The sequence below is a fragment of the Erinaceus europaeus genome, chromosome 11 (genome assembly GCF_950295315.1).
Source record: "Erinaceus europaeus chromosome 11, mEriEur2.1, whole genome shotgun sequence".
NCBI classification, from domain to species: Eukaryota; Metazoa; Chordata; class Mammalia; order Eulipotyphla; family Erinaceidae; genus Erinaceus; species Erinaceus europaeus.
The window spans coordinates 120,206,307-120,223,714 of NC_080172.1; the positions used below are offsets into that span (position 1 = coordinate 120,206,307).

General features: G+C 42.0%; 1 protein-coding gene across 4 annotated transcripts in view; it reads right to left on the reverse strand.

Annotated features, from left to right (window-relative positions):
• Positions 1-2,150: 2,150 nt before the first annotated feature.
• The window catches only part of USP48 (ubiquitin specific peptidase 48), an 84,513-nt gene continuing 69,255 nt past the window's right edge, over positions 2,151-17,408 (reverse strand). For all 4 annotated transcript variants that reach the window (XM_060202351.1, XM_060202350.1, XM_060202349.1 and 1 more), the window contains exons 23-27: positions 16,776-16,931; positions 11,461-11,586; positions 8,337-8,385; positions 4,217-4,243; positions 2,151-2,659 (exon numbers count right to left, since the gene is read on the reverse strand). In XM_060202351.1, coding sequence (XP_060058334.1) covers positions 2,637-2,659; positions 4,217-4,243; positions 8,337-8,385; positions 11,461-11,586; positions 16,776-16,931 — 381 coding nt within the window. In that variant the 3' untranslated portion in view covers positions 2,151-2,636. The remainder of the gene's footprint in view (positions 2,660-4,216; positions 4,244-8,336; positions 8,386-11,460; positions 11,587-16,775; positions 16,932-17,408) is intronic.

A 17,408-nucleotide genomic window follows, 5' to 3' on the forward strand; every position in this document is an offset into this window, starting at 1 on the left:
ACTTGGCAGAAGGGTTTCGTGTTATAAACAAGGCTCATTAATACATAGAAATAGATTATTTCCCAAAGTATGAAGCCATCCAATGCAACCTCTTTCAATCAGCGGCCACAATTCCTACCAGCATGACACACTGTATACATTAGTGTGGAGTTAAGAAATGGCCCAAAACAAAGGGGGAGAAAGGGACATCTAATATGAAAGAAAAAAGGAGTTTCTGTAGTTTATGGTGGTCATACCCCAAAGGCCATCTGAACTCATTTATTTGTAAATGCAGAGAAAACAAGAATTGGGCTTCAGGGCCCAAAATATAGCTTCCTGGGACAGTGGGTTGCTTTGTCATGCCTGAGAACCAGGTTCCAGCTTGGCCCCAACAGAAAGCCTCTAAATCAAAATTAAAAAGCCCACCATCTGGCTCCCTCACTCATCCCCCCAAAAGCTGGGTTTCAGATTACACCATAGGAATTTGTTTTTCCCAGATCAAAGTGGTGGGGGTGAAAAGGCAAGACCACTTAGAAAAGATGTGCATTTATGGTCAAACCTCCTAGGGAAGGAAGGGAAGGGCCCAGATGGATGGACCGCGGATGTACCCGCTCACTGGGCTGGCGCCTGGGAGCTCTGCAGGTTTGTTGGTGTTTGGGAGGTGTTGGTAGAGCATACTGGGCAGGAAGAAGACTGTTAGGATGCCTGGGACTTCAGTTGCTCACTCTGCTCATCCAAGCCGGCTGGTTTACAGGAGGCAGTATTGAGACTGGACTGTTAACCTAGAGGAGCACACAGAGCTGGGTTTTGCGCCAAGATACAGGGAGGAAAAGAACTCATGTTACAAAATTCAAAACTCTTAGTAGATTGGGAAAAATAAATTCTATTTTTGAGAGCAACTGGTAACATTTAAGTCAGTTCCAACAGCAAACCTTCCTGCAGGGTAAGAGAAGCTGCTGTGGTGAGCACAGGGGCATCACCTGGGGAGGAAGCTTAACATTCTTCTGTAACAGCTTCAGTTTTTGGAGCAAGAGGTAAGATTAAGACTGTAACAAAGGGGGCCTGATGGCGGCACAACTGGTTAAGTGCACATGTTACCATGTACAGGGACCTGGGTTCAAGCCTCTGGTCCCCACCTGCAGGGAAAAAGGCTATAGGTGTCTATCTTTCTCTGCCCCTCCCTCTCAATTTCTTTCTGTTTTATCAGATAAAATAAAGTTAAAAAGAAGATTCTTTTAAAAAAAGTAACAAGATAAATGATCCATCTCAACTGAGAGCCCTTTCCTTGTGTCTACTTCTGCCTGGGAACTGCTGTTTCCCACAATGGTTTGAGGACCTTTGAGTTCTGCCACTCTAATAAAACAGCTGCCCACCTCCCCCATCTTCCCAGGAGGCCAAGACCAGACATGTGAACAGAGGACATGTGTGCACATAACATTATAATTTTACAAAGCAGTCTCAACTATCCTGATAAAAATATTCAACAGGGATGCCACCAAGGTTCCTGGTCCTCTGAAACCTACTCCCACCACCCACTATTTATTTTGACTTGGGAGGGGTGATGAGGAGTCTAGCAGAAGCCCAAGGCAGAAGCGTTTCTGCTCCAAACATATACTTGGCTCAGCAATAACTAAAACAAACTCATGACAACTCCATTCAAAAAAATCTTTCAACAGCCTTAATATTGCTTCAGTTACTTGTTGCTGGTAACAATAATCCTGAGCGGAGTAAAATGGTATGCCCCATTCATACACATTTTTATATTTTAAACAAAGAGATCAAAAATGGCTCTGGGCATTTCAGAAGGATACTTTAAAAAAGAAGTGAGACCTAAGAAATGGCAAATTTAGAAATAGAGGATGGGAGAAGTAAATTTTATAAAGACCAACGTGTTATCCAAATGGACTCCAGTTCACTTACTCTTCTGATTAGGTGGTCAGACTTTTCAAAAGTGCAAGGTGTTGATCTCCCAGTTCTAAATTGAATGAATGCAGAACTGGAGGAGGATATATTAAAAAAAACACCTTTGAAGTAAAAATCCAGATACTCCCCTTCTCACTGCAGCAGACATGCAAGTGTCCCCCCTTCCTTTACCCAACAGAAAGACAGGGCTGCGTCTTCTGCAGCCGGCCTGGAGTCAAATCTGAAGACACTTCCAACTATGGCAAGTTCTTCACTTCCATGATTTATTCAAAGTAAAATATGAATCAGACAAGTGGCAAGCAAGGTATGTTTCCATAAAGAATTACTTTTTGTTCAGAGCAAGATGTCCCTCTACTGTGACACAAATTCTTTATGGACCAATGCATCTGGTATGAAAATTGAGCAAGGAAATATAACTGCACTTTATTACCTCCTGTGACTATAAATCTCATATGTAAACATGATTTACTGTTACAGCTACTACACTTGTTAAATCTTTACTTGGCCCACTCCCTCCCTTTAAATATAAAATTTGAAACATTTCTTTCAAGTCTTATGTCCTTCAGTGCAATCTGCTTTATTTGACATAAGGCATGTGGGATAGTTGCTTTTTGCCTTTTGGAAGAGTCGTGTAATGGTTTACTTCTTAAATCCACCTTTTCTTTAATGCCCCAACACGTCAAACTCCTCTTCCTTTGTGGTCATTTCTCAGCAGCCAGCAAGTGTTCAAAAGATTAATGTCCAAGTAAACCAGTACCTGGGGAAAGAAACACACATGGAGCCACAGTATGAACTGAAATGTCAGAGCTCGTGTATTCCCTTTGCCAAGAATGCATCACCAACAGGGGATATCCAATCTAACTGAGCACAACAGTCCCTTGAAGTTGAGAGGTAAGAAAAAGAACAGCAGACTCCAGGCTTTCCATTACATCAAAAACCATGTATTTTCCATGTGTCTCCTAACAAAAGTTCATCAGATTTACTGCTGCTTTCATTTGATGGCCATTTTGCTTTTGTTTGAACCAAATCAGGAGCTTCTCTTCTCGGTAGTGCTAACATGTGGGTAACACAGAGGCAAGGAGTGGAGGACTGTGAGCCAGTAATGCTGATGCTCCCTCAAAGCCCCGGCACTTCATTCCACCCCACTCAACCCCAAACATTCACACGCTGTTACAGACCTCTACAGGAGGCAAGGCAAAGTGTCAAAAGATGACAGTACTTAAATGTCAAAGGCCTTTTCATAGGTTAATGGACGTTACTGGGGTATACAGCAAACAATGGCCATGATTGACTGTAGGACAATACTGAGATTCCAACTAAGTAATAACCAGGGCATGGGAGGTGGCTGGGCCAGAGGGCTTTTGCCCTGCATGCCAAGGGCCTTGGGTTAAATACTTGGAGCTGCATAAAATGGCAAAAATTGAGCACTGATGTCTGCCTCTCAACACTGTTGTTTTCTATTTTCTTCTTAATAAATAATCAAGAAATGTCTCAAATCTAAGTAGACTAATGAAACTTTTTCACTAAGCTTGAAATAATTCAGCAAATTTTTCTTAGAGTCCTATCTTTTACACACAAAGTGTTTTGCTCTAAGATGGGACTGACAAGAACCAGAAAAACAGACAAACAAAAAAAGCACACATTAGGGAGTTGGGCATGTTAAGCGCAGGTGGAGCTAAGTGCAAGGACCGGCATAAGGATCCCAGTTCCAGGCCCCGGCTCCCCACCTGCAGGGGAGTTGCTTCACAAGCGGTGAAGCAGGTCTGCAGGTGTCTGTCTTTCCCTCCTCTTGCCACTTCTCTCTGTCCTATCCAACAATGACATCAATAATAACTACAACAATAAAACAACAAGGGCAACAAAAGGGAATAAATAAATATTTTTTTAAAAGCACACATTAAATAAAAACACTGAGGTGGTGACAGGTGTGTGTAGGGGGTCGGCTCAGTGGCAGAACACGGGGCCTGAATGTGTGAGGTCCCAAGTTGAAAGGGGACCATATGTACTAGAGTAATGTCTGGTTTGCTCTCATTCTTTGCATTTTCTCACCCTCTGCCCAGAGAGAAAGCAGAATAGGTATTTGATGGCAGATATAACACATAGGCTTCATCTGATGCTTAAGTACCCAAAAAAGGTGAAAGAAGAGACTTGAATGAAAATTTCATTTAACCAAGATTAATTCCAGTTATTAGACTCAGAATGAATTAAATTTTTAAAAATCAAATTATAGCTTTCATTTAAAAGAAACAGAAATGCATAGAAAATTACACTGACTCTAACATTTATGAACAAAATAGGACAAATGTTAACATACCTTTAAACCCTTCTTCTGGCATACATACTAGGAGAGAAAAAGAATTCCAAATTGAAAAAATGTCATGATGGGGCAGGGGTAGACAGCATAATGGTTATGCAAACAGATTCTCATGCCTGAGGCTCCAAAGTCCCAGGTTCAATCCCCTGCACCACCACAAGCCACAGCTGAGCAGTGCTAAAAAGTCTCGAACAGTAAGAAGATGACTTCAATGCCAAGGATGAAGTCTAAAGTAACCTTTAATTACCTTAGTCACTTATGATTACTTCTGAAGTTTTGGAAGATATTAGCCATGACAATCTTGTTTTACCAAAGAAATACATTTGCATGATTCAGAACAAGGTCTGGAACTGGGGGCCAGTGTTTTGCATGATTTCAGGGTAGGCTGGGAGAGCATCGTGTGACTGCCTCGTACTAGGCCCCATCTCATCCTCATGATTCTACTAGCCATTTCTCCTGCTATTTAATGCCTTTGTATCCCAACCACCATCACTATATTATTATTTTATAATTTAGGTGCCAACAAATCAAGGCAAGATAAATATTCTGCCACTGCTCATGACTAACCCTACCCTGGCCAGTCCCAGTCCCTCTGACTGGCTCTGTGTTTGTCTGTTTTGAAGTCCGTGATCAAAATTTTACTTGAGCAGCATTGCTTACTCCTTTTCTTTTTTCCAAAGGTTTTTAATTTTTTTTTAAAAAAATTTTATTTATAAAAAGGAAACACTGACAAAACCAGGATAAGAAGGGTACAACTGCACACAATTCCCACCAGCAGATCTCCGTACTCCATCCCCTCCACTGGTAGCTTTCCTATTCTTTATCCCTCTGGGAGTATGGACCCTGGGTCATTGTGGGATGCAGAAGGTGGAAGGTCTGGCTTCTGTAATTGCTTCCCCGGTTTTAATATTTTTAATTTTTTACTTTTCCTCCAGGGTTATTGCTGAGGCTCGGTGCCTGCACCACAAATTCACTGCTCTTGGAGGCCATTTTCCCCCCTTTGTTGTTTATCATTGTGGTTGCTATTATTATTGTTGTCGTTGTTGCTGGATAGGACAGAGAGAAGTCGAGGCAGGAAGGGAAAACAGAGAGGGGAAGAGAAAGACAGACGCCTGCAGACCTGCTTCACCGCCTGTGAAGCGACTCCCCTGCAGGTGAGGAACCGGGGGCTCGAACTGGGATCGTGAGGCCGATCCTTATGCTCTGCTTTACGTGCGCTTAACCCACTGCGCCACCGCCCGACTCCCCCAACCTTCCATTTTAATTCCTCTCTGTCTTGCTGCTAGCTAGATGGCACATGCTTATGCCTTCAGCCTCTCACTTGAACAGAGAAAGTGTGAGCTGTCAGACCTGCAGATCTTCTCAAGGTGATAGCCCCTCACTTTGACTTTATCCACAGACATTACCTGGCAAAATCCAACTCTACTGCTCCCAGTTTAGAATTTATATTTTCTTTTTTTTGCCACCAGGGTTATCACTAGGGCTCTATACCAGCTCCTGCAGACCTGCTTCACTGCTTGGGAAGCAACCCTCTTAAAGGGAGGAGTGGGGGGCTAACAATGGGTCCTTGTGCATGTCGATATGTGCACTTAACTGGGGGCACCTCTGCCTGGCACCTGGAATTTACATTTTCTAGCTCCACTGTTGCCTTTTTACCTGAAAAGACAAAGATGGGAAAGGGAGACAGCTGTAGCACTGCTTATGGAGATCCCCCAGCAGGTTGGGAGCAGGGACGTAAGCACATAGCCTCACGTATGGAGGTGTCTATACACTACAGGGCACACCATCACCTGGCCTGACTCTTTAAGATGGAATACTGCTCTGCTCCAGCTTATGGTTGTGTCAAGAACTGAACCTTCGGCATTAAGGTAAGCTGTACTCACTACCACTACTGACCCTGACACTTGGTTTACTCCCAAGGGAAGGAGAAAAAAATGTCTTGACAAAGGGTGCAAGAGAAATTAAGGCTTTACATGGGCCCAAATAGTCAACAGTGAAGCAAGAATGAACTACATATAATAGTCACAGAATTCTAGACTGGAACTCACTCTCACTTCCATCTCTCTAGACTTCTGACTAGTACTCGACAGTCATCAGCCACAACCCCATTTCTTTTGTGATCTGCACAGGACCCTTTCATACAGCTGCTGCTGCTTATCAAGCAACTTTGGCTGTTGTTGCCATGCCTGGTCCTGGACGTGTCCTTCCTCTGGACTTGTCCTCTGCTCAGCCTTCCAGAGACACTGCTTGAGTAGCTTCCCTTGCTGCAGATGCTCCTAATGGTGGTCAGAGGCTCAAATCCAGGTCCCTGCACAGGTGATGTGTGCATTCTACCTGGTGAGCCACCTCCCACAGCCCCTTTCAGTTATCAATTTTAAAGTTGTTTTTTTTTTTAAAGTTTTTATTTATTTATTTTAAAAAATATTTATTTATTCACTTTTGTTGCCCTTGTTGTTTTATTGTTGTAGTTATTATTGTTGTTGTCGTTGTTGGATAGGACAGAGAGAAATGGAGAGAGGAGGGGAAGACAGAGAGGAGGAGAGAAAGATAGACACCTGCAGACCTGCTTCACCGCCTGTGAAGCGACTCCCCTGCAGGTGGGGAGCCGGGGTTCGAACCGGGATCCTTATGCTGGTCCTTGTGCTTTGCGCCACCTGCGTTTAACCCGCTGCGCTACAGCCCGACTCCCAAAGTTGTTTTTTTTTTAATTCACTCCACTATTTCCTTTTTCCACTCTGTTGATGATATATTTGATTCCATGATCTCATTCAACTGTCTGGTGTCTTGACTGATGGACTTTGGTGGGCTTCCCTGAAGTGTCTGTGAGAGACAAACCCTTTCTATTTTTAATATGTAGGTTTCTTTCTTGAACTAATCAGCTTTACCAAAGAAGCATCTTTTCTTCCCTCCTGTGAAGCAGTAGGAGACAGGCTGCAGCATCAGCACGAGGGTGTGTGTGTGTGGGGGTGCTCTTCTTAATTCTTACTTTTCTAATGTAACTTCTACAAAAGGCTGAAAAGGAGTTGCTAAGCACACAGATAGTTGGGAAGAGGTACTGAAATTGATATAATAAAGGGAGGGAGCTTGAAGTGTAGGAAGTTCTGTTGTGGGGGCTGGGTGGTAGCATACCTAGTTGAGTGTACATGTTATAATGCACAAGGACCCAGGTTTGAGCCCCTGGTTCCCTCACCTGCAGGGGTAGAGCTTTTCGAATGGTGAAACAGAGCTGCAGGTATCTCTGTTTCTCCCTTACCTCCTCGATTTCTGGCTGGCTCTATCCCATAAGTAAAGATGATAGATAGATAGATAGATAGATAGATAGATAGGTAGATAGATTGTTCTGTTGGGTATTCATTCAGTTCTGAAACGAGGCTCCCAGTGAGACTGGGGTCAGGCCTGATTCCTATGTATCAGAGATTCTACAGTCTGAATCAGCTTTGCTTCTTATTAATGTACAATTTCTGTATGGGCCAGGGTGCATAGTGAACAAAGTGTTGGACTCTCAGGGACAAAGTCCTAAATTCGATTCCTGACAGTAAATTTACTGGACTGCTAGTCTGGTTGTCTTTCTTCCTATTAGTGAGCAATTTAAAAATTATATATAACTTCTGAGCTTGAATATTATTATTCCAGGATAAATTAAAAATCACTACTTTGATTTCCATTTTTAAACTTTTGAGTGACAGCTTTATTTTACTTTTTTAACACCAACGTTTATCACTGACACTCAATGCCTGCACTATAAATGGACAGCTAGCTTCCAGTGGCTATTACTTACTTTTGGTGATAGAGAAATTGAGAGAGCAGAGGAAGAAAAAGACACTTGGAAGACTACTTCATCAACCATGAAGCTTCCTTCCTGCAAGTAGGGACTGGGGGCTTTGAACCTGGGTCTCTAATACTATAATCTGTGCCCATTACAGGTGCACCACCTTCTGTCACTCTTTTATGACCAAGATAAATTTAACTTTTTCACACAACATGTTTATGTGTTTATCTGTTTAAAGACAAAAGCATAAAGTATTAAATCTTCAATATATGTAATTAATCTTACCCCTTTCTAACAGGTCACATTACTGAATTAACATGTCAACACACTACTAAAATAAATGTCTTTTACCTTGCATGACATCATCCATTGCAGCATAATCAGCAATTGGTTCATCAGCCTAGAAAACAAGTGAAGACAAGTATAACCACCAGGGAGTGGGAGTCAGGAGGCCGAGCATGCCAGCTTCACCTGGCAGTGTGGCCAATGACTGAGCCACAAAGACAGCCAGGTTCAAGCCACAGCCAGTAGTGGTCAAGATTAGCAGAGGATGTTATAAGCCCAAACCTGTAACTTCCATACTGCATGTTGAACAGAATAGAGAATTCCTATGTATACAAACAACTTTAGGTTAAGAAATGTGTGGATGTCTCAAAATCTACTGAAGTTGGTTTAATCGGTGTGAGTTAACATGCTGATAAGGACAGCATGAGCCAGGTAGAAAGAAGACTAGACTCATCCTCTAAAAGTCTCAACTAGGTTAGAAATACACTTTTGTTCCTCCTCACCACCAAGTACATAATATTCATTCCCTTTTTAGGGAAGAAATCAGGGTGGAGTCTTAAGTTTATGCTGGGATTGACTGTTTGGATAGATAGGTGACAGACCAAAAATTGGATGTGAGCCGTCACTCATTACCATTGGTTAGCTTTGCTTTGCATGAATTTAGACCAATAATACAGGCTGGTCTAAAGACAGGGTCCTTAGGATTCAGTAACTCACCTGTCTGACCTAAAACAAGTAAAATGTAAACATAGGTGGTAGGAATAAGGGGCCTATGCACGTATGTAGATATATATATCTACATACATATTTCAAGCCTATATAGGCTTAAAGCTGAAAATTTCAAGAACTTATTGTACCAGGAGTCAAACTCCAGAACATAAAAAGCATTTATTTCAGTTCAAAAAAACCCAGTAACTTCCCTGGGTATAAGATCTCACCAATGTGTCCTGAAGTCTCCCCTTTCAGAGCCCAACCCCACTTGGTAAACATGGAAACAGGCTGGGGGTAGGATGGACTGACCTGTCAATGCCCATGTCCAGCAGAAAAATAAATACAGAATCCTTCCACCTTCTGCACTCTAATAAGAATTCTGGTCCAGGGAGTCGGGCTGTAGTGCAGTGGGTTAAGCGCAGGTGGCGCAAAGCACAGGGACTGGTTCAAGCCCTGTCTCCCCACCTGCAGGGAAGTCTCTTCATAGGCGGTGAAGCAGGTCTGCAGGTGTCTTTCTCTCCCCCTGTCTTTCCCTGTGCCTCTCTCCATTTCTCTCTGTCCTATCCAACAACAACGATAATAACTACAAAAATAAAACAAGGGCAACAAAAGGGAATAAATATTTAAATAAAAAATGATATAAAAAAATTCTGGTCCATACTCCCAGAAAGGGATAAAGAATAGGTAAGCTTCCAATGGAAGGTATGGTTCATGGAACACTAGTGGTGGGAACTGTACCCCTATGATCTTACTATCTTGTTACTCATTATGTGTGTCTCTCACTATCTTTCCTCCTCTCTCAATTTCTTGGTCTTTACCCAATAATAAATTTAAAAAAAAGAAAAAGAAATATGAGAAGCCAGGGCTGGATGGTGGTGCACAGTTCTACAGGGCTCTATCTTTCTTCTTTATCCCCCCTCCCCTCTCAATTACTGTTCTATTTTTTTTTAATTTAAAATTTTTTAAAAAAATATTTATTTATTCCCTTTTGTTGGCCTTGTTTTATTGTTGTTGTTATTGATGTCATTGTTGTTGGATAGGACAGAGAGAAATGGAGAGAGGAGGGGAAGACAGAGAGGGGGAGAGAAAGATAGACACCTGCAGACCTGCTTCACTGCCTGTGAAGCAACTCCCCTGCAGGTGGGGAGCCGGGGGCTCGAACCAGGATCCTTACATTGGTCCACGAATGCTTTTTTTTTCTTTTTTAAAAATATTTATTTTATTTATTTATTCCCTTTTGTTGCCCCCTTGTTGTTTTATTGTTGTAGTTATTATTGCTGTTGTCATTGTTGGATAGGACAGAGAGAAATAGAGAGAGGAGGGGAAGACAGAGAGGAGGAGAGAAAGACAGACACCTGCAGACCTGCTTCACCGCTTTTGAAGCGACTCCCCTACAGGTGGGGAGCCGGGGTTCGAACCGGGATCCTTATGCCGGTCCTTGTGCTTTGCGCCACCTGCGCTTAACCCGCTGCGCTACAGCCTGACTCCCTCCACGAATGCTTTGTACCACATGCGCTTAACCTGCTGCGCTACCGCCTGACTCCCCGCTATTTTTAAAAAATATTTATTTATTCCCTTTTGTTGCCCTTATTGTTCATTGTTGTAATTGATGTCATTGTTGATGTATAGGACAGAGAGAAAATGGAGAGAGGAGGGGAAGACAGAAGGGGAGAGAAAGAGAGACACCTGCAGACCTGCTTCACCACTTGTGAAGCAATTCCCCTGCAGGTGGGGAGCCGGGGGCTCCAACCAGGATCCTTACCCCGGTGCTTGCAGTTTGTGCCACCTACGCTTAACCTGCTGCGCTACCACCCAACTCTCTGTTCTATTATTTTAAAAAGAAAACAGGAAAGGAAAAATGGCTGCTGGGAGCAGTGGATTTATGTTCTGGCACTGAGCCCCAGTGATAAGAGAGGCAAAAGGCAGTGCCTAAATTAGGTCTTTGGAGATGGTAGGGTTGGTTTAATGAGCCTGAATCAATAATTCTTAACTCTGAATTTTCTCAGAAGGACCTACTTTCTAAAACATTCCACTATATCACTATATCCACTCCATCTAAAACCCATTCCCATGGCCTGGAAAAAACTCTCCATGAAAGTGTCTGGATTTATCTTCTGTGAGGGAACTTGCTACTTCACCACTGTCTCCTTGCCTGACTGGATAGGAAACATGTAGAAAAAAGGGGTTGCATTAATAATAGAAGCATGATTCAGCAGTCAGAGAGTAGTTTTAATCTATATGTGTTTTAAACAGTAATTGTAGAAACTTCGCAAGGCCCAATAATGCTATGGCCTTTTTCTTCTAAAAAGTTCCTTATTATGAGTTAGCTGGAACTAAGAAGTCCAGAGGTCAGAGATCAGGGAGACTGTCCATTAGCACAATGCTGAGGACACACGTCAACTTTTAACCACCACCTTTCATGACTTTGTGTTGTGTGTGTTATTCAAACCTGGTGGAGTAGCAATGATGCTTAACCTACCTTTAACAAAATAACAGACTCAGGAATGACGCCAAGCGTGCCAAGAGTGGCACAATCATCACTTAAAATCTTTCCATCAATTGACAGATTCTGGTCAAATGGAGCAACTGAAAACGCGTGCATGATCTGTATCAATATAAAAGAAACCAAGTTGTATAAAGCAAACTAAAGAGAATGAAACTTCATTTTTAATAAATACTGCATGGATCTGTACCAAAAAAGAAAAAGGGATCTCAGCACACAATAACTACCACAGTTTGAAGTCCACTTACAATCAATATATTTGGGGATATCTTAGTAGGAATGGTAGAGTGTGAAATAACAATTCTATTTACAGATCCTCTATGCCATGTCACCTCTCCAAATGTCAGTGTGGGTGGGGGCAAAATCAGAAGGAGACTAGCTGCAAGGTGATATTCCATAATGCCTAAGACACTACCACTGTTTAAGAATGAAGGCACAACCTCGAGGTCTGGAGTTGGCACAGTGCTACAACCCACCACTTGCAGTAATGCAGTCCTGAGTTTGAACCTTAACACTGCATATGCTAGTGTGCTGCTGCTGTAGGCTTTCCCCGTCTCTTGTGAAATAAATCTGAGCCTTCCCTCTAGGAACTCAAATGTGAAGTTCCAGGTAGTAGGGACTACACATCATCCTAGTTCTTGCCAATGGCTAAGAAAACTAAACACATTCAGAAAGACACAATACAAGCAAAACGTTTAAATACTGCACACATTCAAAACTTTTTAAACTTTATTTTATTTTTTATATTTATTTATTCCCATTTGTTGTCCTTATAGTTTTATTGTAGTTAATATTGATGTTGTTGCTGTTGGATAGGACAGAGAGAAATGGAGAGAGGAGGGGAAGACAGAGGGGGCAGAGAAAGACACCTGCAGACCTGCTTTGTGTTTTCTCTTCAGAACTTTTTTTTAAAATCAACACTAGCCAGCAATCACCTGCATGTGGGGCAAAGCGCAAGGACCGGCTTAAGGATCCCAGTTCCAGACCCCAGCAGGGGAGTCGCTTCACAAGTGGTGAATCAGTTCTGCAGGTGTCTATCTTTCTCTTCCCTTCTCTGTCTTCCCCTCCCCTCTCCATTTCCATCCTATCCAACAATAACAATATCAATACCAACAAGAATATTAATTACAACAATAAAACAACGAGTCGGGCAGTAGCGCAGCGGGTTAAGCGCAGGTGGCGCAGAACACAAGGACCAGCGTAAGGATCCCTGTTCGAGCCCCCTGCTCCCCACCTGCAGGGGAGTCGCTTCATGAGTGGTGAAGCAGGTCTGCAGGTCTCTATCTTCCCCCTCTCAATTTTACTCTGTCCTACTGAACAATAACAACAGCTATGACAACAATAACAACTACAACAAGCGCAACAAGGGCAACAAAATGGGAAAAATGGCCTCCAGGAGTAATGCATTCGTAGTGCAGGCACTGAGCCCCTGCAATAACCCTAAAGGCAAAAAAAAAAAAAAAAAAAGCAGAGCAGTGGCATCAGCTGCCAGTTTAACCTATGCAGAAGGTTTTTTTTTCCTATTTTAAATTAATTTCTGTATTTTTATTTATTTATTATTGGATAGACGAAGAGTAATTGAGAGGGGAGGGAGACATAGAGGAGAGAGAGAGACACCTGCAGCCCTGTTTCACCACTCGTGAAGCTTCCCCCTGCAGGTGGAAAACATGGGTCTGAACCTGGGTCCTCGTGCACGGTGGCGTGTGCAATTAACCAGGTGCTCACCCCCTGGCTCCAGAATGTATTCCTTTCTTTTTTTAATATATAAATACATTTAAAATTTTTATAAATTAATTTATTCATGAGAGAGATAGGATAGGAGATACATTTAAAATTTTTATAAATTAATTTATTCATGATAGAGATAGCACATGTACCAGACATCACTCTGGTACATGTGCTGCCGGGGATTGAACTCGGGACCTCATGCTTGAGAATCCAGTGCTTTACCCACTGCGCCATCTCCAGGACCACATGTATTCCTTTCTAAGGCAGGCAGCCAAAACCCATGCCTATCATTGAGGAAATTAAATAATATAATAAAACATGAACCATCTTCAGAGAAAGATGAATAAATTGTACTTCATTTATTTTATGACATCATGAGACAAGTTTCCTAAGATTTTGTGCAACTATAAACAGTTTTTGTGAAGGTTGTTATCCTATTAACTCAGAAACGTATTCCCCAGAGGAGAGGCTGTATGTCAAACATTTTGTTTTAAATTTATTTTCCTTTTTGTTGCCCTTGTTGTCTTTTTATTGTTGTTGTGTCAAACATTTTTTAAAGAATGCATTGAGTGTTCATAAAGAAAAATCATCCACCAATACTGAGGGTCACAAGCATGCCCACCACAAAATCCTAATGTCACCCAAGTGTGGGGCAGCTCAGCAAAAAGGTCACGTGTAGCTGAAGCTTTTGAAAGGAACCGCCACTGAACAGTGAGGGCAATCACATTTCAGTGTTCTTTCTCTGAATATCTGGATCACACAGTGGTCCTGGAAGTAAGAGTGGGAGGTGAGAAGGAGTCATCCCAGGCAGGAGAACAGAGGAAGGAGGCCTATTTGAAAAGCTGTTGCTTCCTCTGCCGACCCCTCAGGGCATGTGATAGAGGGCTTTGTTTATTCTTTAGAAATGGCCTTACACATGTCTGTACTACAGGATTCTTGACTGATTTATGTAGTCATTTTCTGTAATTTAGAGGCTTTGAATGTTAGAGGTTTACCACCAACAGGAAGAAAGGCAGTAACAGAAACAAGCTTTCTTAGATCTAAGAGGCACAATAACAGAGTAAAGATATTATGCCAACATATTTATTTTCTGAGTCGTGGGTTCAACCAAGGTAAATACCATTCTCAGGACAATCTGGAACATATAATACCCTCAAAGGAAGCCAGTATTCTTGCCTCAAGTACAATGATAAATAACACAATGAGTAGAAAAAAGGAGAGGGAAAAAAGGGGGTGGGAGAAGCACAACCAGTAAGCCATATAACATGAAACTAACATGAAGAGAATTAAAAAAAATTTTTTGCTATATCAGGCTTCATTTTTCCCAATGGACATTCTGATTATAGCTCCTTTTTGAGATATACTGCCAGATTGCTCATTTACAATCTGTAGTACTGATAGTAAAAGATAATTAGGTTGTGAAATGCCTTCATAATGCCTACATCACATTCACTGAATGACTGTAAGCTAATGTATACTGAGTGGGGAAAGGGGGTGGAAAGTTAATGTTCTTAGGCAGGACTGGAGAAACATCTCACTAGGATAATGAGCTGTTGTGCCTCCTGCAGATCCCAGGTTAAAGCCCATCCCCGAGGCACGAGGCACGGAAAGAAGCTTTGGTGCTGTAATCTCTTTAGTCTTTGCTTATCTGCAGTTCTGTCCCTGTATCTAAAAATAAACAACTCATGGCCTAAGAGGTGGCACAGTGAACAGATAAAGCACTGGATGCTCAAGCATGAGGTGGAAATTCCCAGCACCATGTGTACCAGATTAGATTTTGCCTGAGCCTGACATCTGATAAGCAGGTGGACCCAAGTTATTGTCTGGGGGGATGTTCTTTTTTTCTTTTATTTTTAATCCCCCCCCCTTTTTTTGCCCTTGTTTATTGTTGTTGTTATTTTTATTGTTGTTGATGTCATTGTTGTTGGATAGGACAGAGAGAAATCTAGAGAGGAGGGGAAGTGGGGAGAGAAAGACAGACACCTGCAGACCTGCCTCACTGCCTGTGAAGCAAACCCCCTGCAGATGGTTCTTTCACTGGTGCCAAAAATATTAGGATAATTTCTAACTTACCCAAATGAATGGACAAGTGGCTAGTTTTTATTGTCCCTTAAATAAAACAGCATTTGGGGCCAGGCAGTGGCACACCTGGTTAAGTACACACATTCAGTGTACAAGGATGCAGGTTCAAGCCCCTGGTCCCCATCTGCAGGGGGAAAATTTCATGAGTGATGAAGCAGGGATGCAGGTGTCTATCTCTCTCCCTCTCCATTTCCGTCTCCCCTCTCAATTTCTCTCCATCTCTCTCCAATAATAAAAATAAATAAATAAAAATAGTAAAAAAAAAAAAAAATCACAGCAGATCCTGGTAATTAGCCCAAATACCTACTAAAGGCTCAAAGAAAAATATACAGCATAGTAAAGTGAGAACAAATACCATGAAATAGCTGACAGTTGACAAATTACATTGTCTATCTTAGTTACTGGATGTAGACAGCCAGAAATTGAGAAGGAAGGGAGTGATAGAGATGGAGAAAGACACCTGCAGCACAGCTTTACCACTTGCAAAGTCTTCCTCCTGCAGGTGGGGGCCAGGGACTCGAACCTGGGCCTTTGAGCATTGTAACATGTGTGCTCAACCAGGTGCATAACCACCTGGCCCCTAAATTGTTCTCATTATTAGAAAATACTCAAAATTTTCAGAGTCCAAATAAACACTTTAAAATTTGAGATTCTAAAAGGCATTATGAGAAAAGATTTTGACAGAGGTGATAAACAGAGGAAGAAAAAGGCAGACATGGGAGTCAAGTGGTAGCGCAGTGGGTTAAATGGCACAAAGCGCAAGGACCGGTGTGAGGATCCCGGTTCGAGCCCCTGGCTCCCCACCTGCAGGGGAGTCACTTCACAGGCGGTGAAGCAGGTCTGCAGGTGTCTGTCTTTCCCCCTCTTCTCTCCATCCTTTTCAACAAAAAACAACATCAATAATGACTAAAAAATAAAACAGCAAGGGCAACAAAAGGGAATAAAGAAATCAATATTTAAAAAAAAAAAAAGAGAGAGAGAGAAAAAGGGCTAGTAGTAAGTAGGCAGTGGGACCGTAGGCTTTAAAGGGGTGCTGCACATGGGTCATGTGCAGTTTCTGTAGGTTGTGAAAGTTCACACTCAATGGCTTAATAGAAAGAGCAGATATTGACAAAAGGCTGATGCTAAAACCCAAACTGTGGAGTGGTCCAGGAGGTGGTACATTGTATAAATCACTGGTCCTCTTAGCTTCCTCATTAATAAGTAAATAAAATGTTAAAAACAAAACCCAAATAGTAGATAGGGAGGTGGTACAGTGGGTAAGTCACTGGCCTCTCAAACATGAGGCCCTACATCTGACCCCCCAACATCCCGTACAGGTGCCACAGTGACTCTCTGGCTTCTCTTTCTCTCTCATCTCTTTAATCAACAAATAAAGTATTTAAAGTTTTATTAATTTATTATGTATATAAACAGATAAAAATCAAGAATTCAAAAAAGGCCCTCTGAAATCCAGACATTCTTAAATACATTTTCCTCACCTGAATTTTCAATTCTTTCAACGTTTGATTAGCAGAAACAAGAAGTGCTTTCTCACCACGAACTTTTCTATGTCGCATACTCCGTCGAATGACTTGCTTTTGATAAGATATGTAATTCTGATGAGATATCTTTTGCCTCTTTGTTCCTCCATTGCTCTATGATAAAGATCCAAAATAAAGAGTCAAATGAATTATGCAGTGCAACTACCTCATAAAATCAGGAAAGCTAAAAGCAATTTACTTGGATCAGAACCACTGGAAATTCTATGTACACAATGAATAGACACTCAGAAGAGCCTCTGAGCAGGCTTAAATGAAGCTAAAAAATGAAGTGTTATGTGTCGGAGTAAGTGGGACTCGGGCAGCGGGTTAAGCGCAGGTGGCGCAAAGCCGCAAGAACCTGTCTGTCTTTCTCTCCTATTCTCTGTCTTCCCCTCCTCTCTCCATTTTTCTGTCCTATCCAACAATGACATCAATCATAACTACAACAATAAAAACAACAAGGGCAACAAAAGGGAATAAATAATAAATAAAACAGGATGCTTCAAAAGGTAATATAAAGAAGGACATTTAGGGGCCAGGTGGTGCCGCACCTGGTTAAGTGCTCACATTACAGTGCACATGGACCCAGGT